Here is a 10901-nt window from a genome sequence, read left to right as displayed (position 1 = left end):
GCATGTGCCAGTAGCCTATAAGATCATACAAAGTTACTTTAATGGAGTCCTAGAATAAAAATATAGAGCTGGACCTGAGCATAATAGGTCGATCCCCTTTAAGAATTTGGGAATTGTGTATACAATTTGGTCGAAATAGTAAGAAAATGAATCAAATAGGACAGTGAATAGAGTTTCCTGTCATATTCAGTGCAAACAATACATTTCTTCCATGTAATAAAAAGTCAATGTCGTATGAGTAAAACCATGCGTAAAACAAATCGTGACAGTGGAGACGTAGGCGGTGCTTTCGTCACCAACATTCGTCTCAACCTCTCAACCAAACTTCTCCCCTCCTGCTGCTTTTGTCCCGCCCTCATCTCGCTGTAACACAAGTTATATTTTCTTAAGTATTAATTCCTGTTATTCAGTATGAATGGGGGAAACAAACACGAGCACAAATACACTTAATGCTTTAATTGTCTGTGTCAACTCGTACTTTAAAGCTTTAAACAACGCTTAAAGTGATTAGTGTCGCAACCTGTCAGTCAAGACTCTGTAGTCAAGCTCGGTTGGATGTGCAGAGCTTTTCCACGTCAGTGTGTTTACTGAGGGACTGACAGCTGCAGGAAGCTTCACTTTATTCACTAATGCAGCGCTTCATGGCGGCTGAATGAATACGCGCTGTTTGGAAATATCACGTCCTCACGCAGTGGAATGTCCTCTAATGTCACTTTGTCTGTTTTATCGCAGTGAATTGAACTTCGGTCTTCTTCAGTCACTGTTGGCCGGCTAGCCTGCTAGCTTGCCGAGCTAGGCTAGCTAGCATTAACTAACGTTACAGCTTGACTCCATCTTTGAAATAGAAGCCATAAACAGGTAATGTGTGCATTTGTCAACAGGTGTGTTTTTTTTACTGTAAAGAATCAATGACATGTAAATAACGTGTTGTCTGAGAGGACAAACATAAGAGGATACATTAGCCAGTTTACACGCTAGCTAGTTGAGCTAGGTGCTTGTGGTCATGTTATCAGTCTAATTCACTAAATGAAACCAATCTGTGGACACTTCAATACATTGATATGTATGTACTGAACTGCTTTCATGTATCTTGTCGTTATGTATGTGTGTCTCAGAGGACTGTCAGCTGCCTATGAGTATTTTATTGCGGTGGGTGGCTAGCCTGTTAGCCTGTGATGTTTCTGACTCAACTAACGTTAATCTAATCAGACAATACCTTCCTATCTCACCTGACAGACGACCAGCTGCCTTCTATCCCTTGCTTTTGGTGTATTACCGTGTTTTGTACGTATAGCTCTTGTGTTTTGAGGGGTTTCATTATGATTCTATTAGGCTCATGTTTGAATGTGCTTGAGTCTTGGGTTTAATCAGAGCTGTTGATGCCTTTGTGTGAAGCTGCATGCAGAGTTGTTGATGTGACGTCAGTGAGGGTTAAGAGCAAGAGAGCAAGTCTGAGTTCATTCAGTAACATGCAGTGATTGATGTGCTTCATCCAGTAAAGCTTCTATAATACCAACACATCACCATCCAAATTTTAAAGAGAGCCTCACTGTTTTAATGAACATTGAATCATGTTTGTCTTGCTGTAATCATTCCTCCGGTTCATACTGACCATTAGAAGATCCCTTCATAATGTGTTAACAATGTAAGTGATGGAGGACTAAATCAACAGTCATCCTTCTGTGTAAAAATGTATTTAAAAGTTGATCTGAAGCTAATATTCTATGTTTCAACGTTAGTGTTTTTAGTGGCTTTTTGTCTTTTTGTTACTATACTTCCACCACAGCTCAACAGGAAAGAGGGAGTTTGATGCTAAGAAGACTAGAAGATAGATATCACTTGATATGACCAAATCAGACTGATGAAGACTAGATCTACTTTTAAATGACTGTGCTGTGGATTTTGTCCTCCATCACTTCTATTGAAAGCACATTTGAAGGAGATCATTTAATAGTCAGTATGAACAGGAGGCATGATTACAGTGAGAAAAATCTCTTTAATGTTCATATGGACACCTGACTGATGGTTTACACACTTGAAAAATTGTGAACCTGTCCTTCAAGGCACTAAAGTGATCATACTGTATGTGACATGATAAAGCCCCCTGAGACAACTTTGTGGTTTATCTCTCTATAGTGTTGTGGTGATGCTATCCACAGCTGTGCTGAACTGATGACGCCTAACTTCCAAGAGTTTTATTTTGACAGAATATTTAAATCACCCAAAGAATCTGTGGAAGGTGTAAATCCTGCAGGTCTACTAATCTGGTCCCAAATGGTGAGACCTAGCCTGTAGTACCCTGAATACATCATGCTGAGACGGCTGTGGCTCATGAAATGAATCCTCCTGTCTGCTCTTGAGACCTTCAACCTTTCACCTATAAACTCCCAGTCCAGTTAGTGTGGAGTATATTATTATTATCCTAGAAAATTAGAAAATTGTGATCAGAACATTTCCCTAACTTTGTCCTTGCCCCATTCATACTGATATTTTCAGCACATGTTGATAATTTTAGGGATGTCATGCAGGGAAGCATCAGTATCCACAGTGATGAAGTTTCCTCGCTTTAAAGGAGAGATGCACATATATATCCCTTAGTTTACATGTTTGTTTCCACCCTTTTATACACGTCATACTGAAGTGGGGAGAGGACGTTTCTTTTTCCTCTGTGGTATCCAGTCAGACAGCAGGAAAACCTGTGGAACCAGTGGAACCAATTCATCTGTTCCTGCTCAGCAAAGTATCCTAGTGAGACAACAGGCACTTACACTGGGTTTGTTCTTATGGGCTTAATGGAAAAAAAATGCATTTTAAAGCACAATGTCACATGATCAGTGTCCGTAATGATTTAATTGGAATGCATTGAATTAGCATTATGGCTATGATGCAGGCACTTCTTTTATTTTTAAATACAGAGCTGTTTAACTGTCAAACATGTTTGACTCCTAAACTGAGTAGGTACTGTGTGCTATGCAGCTGTATTCTATTGGAAATCATTAGAGGAGGACTTTGTATCAACAGACACTGAACATCACTGATATATGACAGTCTTATCAGATGGGATAACATCATCATCCTGTCCCAACATCTTATCATAACTTCATCCTCTTAGTGTTTTGAATAGGCAGCTTTACATGAATTTAAACCATTGTGGCCTCTATAGTCATGTACTGTATCTCAATGTAAGTCAGTGTATTATCTGACAGGGCTTCCCTGGCACATAAAAAAAAGGTTAATCCACCAATTTTGATATCCTGTGCTTGTCAAATATGAACACCATGCAGTTTAGATTGTGTTTGGTTATCCATATTGGTTTCAGGTATTGTCCAGGTAGACATGGAAATGTTCTGTCTGCTTCATAGATTCTATTCATTTGAGGCTGAGAGCTCTGAGTTTGGCTTTAAGCTTGACTGCTTCATTTTCACATACTGTTGGCAGCGTGTCACATTAGTATTTTGGATTTATTTAGTCAAAAGTTCATACTAGGGCTGGACAATATATCATTATTATATCTATCATGATATGAGAGTAGAAATCATTTTAGAATTTGGATATCTTGATAGGAGTGTCTTTTCCTGGTGTTAAATGCAGCTTTACTGTAAAAATATGTAACTTTGTGAACTGTTCTAGCTGGTTTATTATTTGGCTTTTACCCACTTTGTCATTATATCCACATTAGTGATGATTATTTATCAATAATCAAATTGTTTAAATATTTAGTGAAAGCAACCAAAGTCATCCCTACAATATTGTTGTGACATCAATGTTGAAGTATTTGGTCAAAAATATCGTATTTGATTTTATCCATATTGCCCAGCCCTTTGTCACATGTGTTATGTGATATGTTTGCATTGACAAACACTATCACACTGTGTTGTTTAATGGTTATGTGCTCTGTGGTGTGTTTATTGCATGTACTTACAATGAGTTTCATTAATGATTAATGTGCTGATTATTTTCTTGATGATTCCTTTCATCCCTTAGTCTATGTAATGTCAGTAATAATGATATAATTCCCCACAACCAAAAGAGATGCATTCAGATGTCTCATTTTGCCCGATCAGCAGTCCTAGATGTTGCGTTTTCTGTCAGAGGAGAGAAGCTGCAACAGGCCCTTTTTCTTAGTTATTTTTCTAAAAACATGACAGAAATGATTCACCCTGTATCAAAATAGTTGCAGATGAATTTTCTGTCCATAAATGAATCAATGCATTGCCTAACCATTCTAAACCTCCTAAATTACTGGCTATATATTTATTTAATATGACTTTTAATTAGTGTCATTTAAACTTATTTTTGCTTAATGTCTAATTTGTTATAAATTGTCACATTTTTTTTAATGTAATTATTTTTTTTGTTTATTTTCTGTAGTTTTATTGTATTTTTATGTTTCTCTGTAGAGCACTTTAACCTACATCCCTTGTATGAAAGGTGCTCTATAAATACAATTTATTATTATTATTATTATTATTATTATTATTATTATTATTATTACTACATATTTACAGTGTTAATACCTGACCAATCAAGGTACAATCAAGTGTTCAAATCACATTAACAAATTGATGTCATGTTTTTGATCCTTTACTGTTTAGAAATGTAAATCATGATGATATATCTAATTGTCATTCATTTATATATGACACCTTTGAATCACAATATCTTGATATGACAGTTATAGTAGTTATATAAAGTGACTATTAGTTGTATTATTTGAATTATTGTGTTTCTGCCAAAATCAACCTTCTCTTGTGTGTTTCTCTGTCAGAAAGCAGCATGGTGGACAAGAATATCTACATCATCCAGGGTGAAATCGGTACTGTAGTCGGGGCCATCAAGAGGAACTCCAGATGGAACACTCACACTCCACTGGCAAGTTCAACACAACAACTCTACCTTTTATTGGAACAGCTTTAAGATTACATTTAGTAAAGGTGTGAACAAGCTCTGCACAGGTACACTCCATTCATGCTATATGAAACCTGACCCAAGTACGGCCAGCCTAATCAATTCAGTCTAATCAGGTAGGATCAGGGTCTCATTGTATTGGTCAGTGGATCCAATCAGTCATCTATCAGCTCTAACACCTTTTGCATTATCATCACTGCAGAAGGAAACATAGTTAATTAGAAGTCATTGTGATTATTTGATGGAAATGATTATATACTTTTATACAGCATCAACAATAGTAACTACTTCATGCCTTTTACTTTTGAAACTTGAGCTATTTGGTCACAACTAGGTCCCTGATCTCTGTGTATCTTCTAGAATAGATGGATATTAAATCATAACTCTCACACAGAGGTTCTCAGGTTCTTCTAGTTTCATCTCAGCCATCCAGTCATTGATTGCAGTGATGTCATTAACCAGGAGGTTTTAAAAATATTGTTCTCACACATGCTACAGGGGTCTTCTGTACTGTGGTGCTGAGTTATAACACAGTATGATGTCTTGTTTGGACAGAGAGTCCTTGTACCATAACACCTTCTGTGAAACCATATATTGTCCCAGAAATCATTACAATAAATGATATTATTGTCATTTTAAGAGCATTTTATGCCTCAGTTGCAGTTAACATGGTAACACAGGTTCACATATCATACTTACATATTTGGGAGGTTCCTCCTAGCCTCACTTTATTCGCTTACACCACACCACACCTGTAGTATATATATATATATATATGTGTGTGTGTGTGTGTGTGTATATATATATATATATATACATACATATACATATACATATACATATGTATATGTATGTATAGCTGATACACCCCCAGCTTATCTTCTAGTGGTTATGAAGAGTTTTGGGTTGCTAGAAATGTCAAGAGACATTTTTATTTGTTTGGGAGAGTGTGATGCTCACACAAAAGGATTTTATGTGTTAAACAGTTGATAGAACATAAGTCCTTTTCTGTTTGTCTTAAAAAGAAAACAAAAACAAATTCTGGAGCAGTACAGCAGCAAAACTCAGGAGACACTCTGAAGCCAGATATTTCTCCACTCTCAGTTTAGGAGAGGCTGAGATAGTCACTACAATGAGAATAGTTGGTCCAGTTTAAAGGTTAGACCACCTTAAATAAGCCTGGTCAGATTAGGCTTACCCTCTTCATTTTGATCAGCAGGTGACAAGAAAGACACGGGAACTTGACTTGTGTCTTGAGGAGTTTTAGCATGTATTCACTGAGAAATAGTCAAGACTGGACCCACACACAGCTATACTGCTAAGCTCTTACTATGTGATGCTGCTTCTGTCACCAGCATCAACCTTACTGTCACACACCTGGGGCCTGTTTAGGAAGCAGGTGTAACAAACTCTAACCTGAACTCTGGGTTGACTAACTCTGAGCTGTCAAACTCAAGAGTTTTAGGTTTCAGAACAGATAACATGATTCACCATGGCAACAGGAGAAACAAAGGGCTCAGTCCTCTGACTTCAAATATAAAATTCTAGCTCAAACAAGTAAGGTGTAATTTCATTACAAGCAATTGTGGTGTTGTTTAGCCTGCCCTACCTCATTAACAGCATTCAGTGGCTACATTCAACATGTGATATATTTCAGTAGTTAGTGAAATCTTAGAAGTCTATACCTGCCACCATCTAAGGGTCCACTCATCGCCCTCAGTTACATCTTCTTGCATACCAAGGACACGTGCCGCCCCCCTTGCTGATTTAGTTGTGTATTGGCAATCTAGAGCAATGACAATCTACAATTTGAAATTTAGAGGCAATCACACAGCCCTAGTGCCAATAGACATCACTGAACAATTAGCTAAGTGTCTTAACAAACTATATTCTCTGATGCTACAAATACCCCTATAGCACTAGTTATTGCTTTAGCGTGAGTTTCATTTTGTCGAAGTTTAGCTCCAAATGAGGACGGAAGAGTTGCCTGTGTTAACTGGTTAAGTTTACTTCTTTATGATGCCTGTCGAGATATCCTGCCATATTCATGTTGCCTGAGGACGTGTATGCTACATGCACATACCATAGCTTACAAACTGTGATTTTCTTATCGACATGCAAATATTGTTGACATAACTTCACGGGTAACTCAAAATATTTCACACTGGTGATTTCAGTGAAGCAGGATTGGGTTTGAGTTCAGTTGATGTGTCTCCCATATCAGCGGTTGCAATGGTGTCTTTTAAACTGCTGCAGGTTCAAGTTAGAGGAGGTAATGTTGACTCGCCTGTGGGACGTGACTTTGGGAGCATGTCCATGATTCCTCCTTTGATTTCGAAGGTCGAGATCATGATGTCATTTTGATTGATATCCGACTTACAATTGAGACTGTGACTCCCCTAGCCATTATGGTTGGGAACAGAGTTATTTACCTTTAATTCTTCTACAGTCTCCACTCAGGATATACATAGTGAGGAATGGAGGACACTACTTGCTTAGCTAATGTGACATGAATAGAGAATGTGAAGTGTGGTAATACTGAGGTCAAAGGTCATGTTCATGTATCATACGATGATTCCATATATAGACATGATTATGTTTTATAAGTCGATAACATCATTATTGTGACTTATGACAAAAAAAAGTGAATTTGGTAGCGCACATTTAACTGAATGAAGTATCTATGAACTATTCTGAACAGCAAGTTGTGATCATGGATGTATAATTGTGATCTATGCCTCCATTATTTCTGATCGTGTTTTTCTCTTCACTCAGGACGAAGAACAAGACCCACTGCTGAACAGCTTTGGCCACCTCAAGGAAACACTGAACAGCATAAAAGGTATGTGGGGGCTGTGGTGATGTACTGTAGGTGTGTAGAGGGGTAAGGTGACACTATTAGTACCAGTTTGAGCATTTCAGGTCCAGATGTTTGACAACTTTCATGTCACCGTAAACAAACTGAACCACAACTCACCAGTTTGTCTGAAGTGCACAAAGCAGGTAAGGAGTCGAAGCATGTGTGATTCTGCCACTGTTAAGGAAAGATACTCGGGATTGCCTCGTCCCCTTTGTTTCCTCAGCTGTAAGAAGATATTTAATCAAGTGTGCTCAGTAGATTTCCACTGAGGAACATCTTGGCCTTTCACACTTGTCAATATTATTTCTCAGCATCCTACAGAGGTTTTCTGCATTGAATCATTTTAAGAAAGTATTGCTGTTAATCTTCTGTAAAATAGTTCTTATTATGAGAAGAGAATGAAAGTAAATGTTACATACAGTGTAAGTGTAAGTGTAAGTGTAAGAATTGTACCTGAACTCATTTGTTTAAAATATTAAGAATGCTCAACATTATTACAGAAATAGTGAAACGGCCTGTTATAACATTTACTAACTATTATAACATAATGTGAAATGGCCTGTTATAACATTTAATTAACTATTATATGTGAAATGGCCTGTTATTACATTTAAGTGAGTAGTGGGGGTGTGTTGGTAGAAACAGGGTATGTGGCGTTCTGTACAGCCTCCCTTTTCGATCACCCTTCACTCTACTTCCATTACAGTTATGTAGAACTTTGTAACCAGGGTCTCCTCCACTGATGATGCACATATAGGAGATCAGTCCTCACATATAGGAAGCTTCAACAAAATGTACCAAGTGATTTCTGTAGCTAAGCAGCGACATGCAATAATCACTTGAAGATAAACATTTAAACAGGACAGAAGTCATTTCACATTTGGTCCTGTAACTCTTTATCTCTCTGGCTGGCTGTTCCTGCAGATATCAGCTGCTAACATGTTTCTTAAAAAGTTAAATAGTGATGTAACTGGAGCTTTTACTGAACCACAGCTCTGCAGCTCTGCTTCAGCAGGATAGCACCACTGTAGCTGCCACTAGCGCGGGGCTGATTTTGAACCTGCAGATGACAGCTTGAACCTTTTTAAACCCATTTCAACACTGAAGAGTCTCATAATTTAATCTACAGCTCAAAAGACAGGTTTCAGTATGCAGCATGTACTAAAAGTTTTATGTGACTTTGGATACTGTAGGACAGCTGTATGGGGAAATAATCTTTGTGTTGTTGTTTTGGTGTGTGCACATAGATATTCAGTGTGTTATGAACAGACTGTCTACACTGTGTATTAGTGACATATTCTCGGCATCCAGACAGTGCATCCCTTTAAGCACAGACCCGTGAGCTCTGCGTGGGGGCTTACGGGTCAAGTTTGAACAAGGCCTCTAGCACTAGATGTGGTGACTGATCATTTGTGAGTCTAAGTGTAGGGGATGCAGTGGTGCCCCCCCACCACCACCCCACTCCTTCCCTTCTTCCTTACTGATAGAATCAAGCTGGCTCTGAGGACAATCCTGCATGTTGTCATGCCTTTGCAATGAGAGTCCTGGCAGCTCCTCTGGCTCCTCAGCTCTAGTTGTAAGCAATGGGAAAGATTCAACACATGGAGCTGTGCTGTGCCCCCCCCCCCCCCCCCCCCCCCAAACTGCCCACCCACCCACCACCGCTGCTGCCTCCCTCCAGGGAATGCCTCTGCCTCTGCCCCTGTAAGACGGACAGGCGCTGCTGGCCAAGGAATCCACCGCTCTAGTTAACCCTTGTCTTTACTTTTCCTCTCTCTCTCTCTCTATATAACCCTTTCTCTTCTGCCTGCATATCATCAAACACCTATATTCCTCTGTTACTGTCACTTCCACTGATTCCGTCACAGCTATTGCGCTCAACTTGCATGGAAGTCAAATAATAATAATAAAAAAAAAAAATTCAGCTTCTTTTTTTTTGGACATTTGCATGAAGTAATGAGTCCATGTCAAGGATGTTTGAAGGCCTTGTTGCATCCTTAAGCCTGAATCCCATGTGCACCTGGCCTCTCAAATGTTTCATCCTTACCCTGATGAGAGTCAAAATGGAGATCAAAAAACCTCAGCAGAGCCCAATTCTGTGCTCGACATACTGATCAATTTATGTTTTTTTTTTGCAGCAGCATAACAACCTATTAGATCTCTCTGTCTGTGTCTCTCACACAGAAACACAGCAATATTTTGGTAGGAAATCTTGCGGGTGGGCCGTGTTGTGCTGCTGCTCTGAGGCTTCGCAGCGGCCCAGCTGTCTGCTTAATGAAAGGCCAGTAATTCCATTCACTCTAATGTGTATCTCCGCTCCCTCTAACAACAAAAGCCAACCAGCAAAGGAAATATGAATTAGTCCCCAGAAGATTTCTCAGCCCTTCTCTTATTTTCTTTCCTTCTCTCCATCTCTGTTGCTCTCTCTCTCTCTCTCTCTCTCTCTCTCTCTGGCTGAGGGTTTCTGTTCTGTTCTAGTCGGTGTGATTGACAGCACCATGTGCCATAGAGCTGGAGAGTAGTGCAGCTGGAAGTATATCATCTGCAATTTTAGTTGGGTAAATATAGCAGGGAGTCTTGTCAGGCAGAGAGATAAATTGTTCTGGGAAAGGAAGTGTTGTCTCTTTTTTTTTTTTTTTTTGAGTAAAGGAGGGGAAGAAAAAAAAGTTTCCTCCAACTCCGGGAAAAATGTAGAAGTTCTCTCTGGACTCCCTGAACAAAGAGGGCACAGAAACAGAAGCCGGGTCACTGATGGACCATGTGTTGAGATGCCTCAGCTCTACCTTCCCTAGTCAGACCCAGGAAGCAGGAGCCTATAATCTGATTAAAATGGGGTAGTTTAGATTGAGCCTGATACCTAATGTCCATCCCTAACCTCATTAGACCCATATAATTGAGTGCTTTCCACAGCTTTGTGGCCAGCATCTGTCTTTAAATGTGTACTTGCTCACAACAATTATTTCAGGTTCTGTCTCATAAGAGTCCTTTGATTTTAAACCTAAAGACCAGTGTGTGTCTTAATATAGGCATGGCAGCATGGCAAATAAAGGGCTTTGATTCATTTTCCAGATGGATACTGGGTGTTAGTGAGATTTGCAACAGTGCAACATTAGCTGTGATAAAGTATTTAAGA

The 10901-nt window shown here is 39.0% G+C and overlaps 1 protein-coding gene across 2 annotated transcripts in view; it reads left to right on the top strand.

The window, feature by feature from the left end:
• The first annotated feature begins 429 nt into the window (after positions 1–429).
• Positions 430–10901, top strand: part of gbf1 (golgi brefeldin A resistant guanine nucleotide exchange factor 1) — a 93397-nt gene continuing 82925 nt past the window's right edge. For both annotated transcript variants that reach the window (XM_053333457.1, XM_053333456.1), the window contains exons 1-3: positions 430–858; positions 4769–4872; positions 7684–7750. In XM_053333457.1, coding sequence (XP_053189432.1) covers positions 4777–4872; positions 7684–7750 — 163 coding nt within the window. In that variant the 5' untranslated portion in view covers positions 430–858; positions 4769–4776. The remainder of the gene's footprint in view (positions 859–4768; positions 4873–7683; positions 7751–10901) is intronic.

Source organism: Scomber japonicus, chromosome 14 (assembly GCF_027409825.1).
Source record: "Scomber japonicus isolate fScoJap1 chromosome 14, fScoJap1.pri, whole genome shotgun sequence".
NCBI classification, from domain to species: Eukaryota; Metazoa; Chordata; class Actinopteri; order Scombriformes; family Scombridae; genus Scomber; species Scomber japonicus.
The sequence above is the reverse complement of the archived record's forward strand: the minus strand, read 5'-3'. Positions and strand labels throughout refer to the sequence as shown.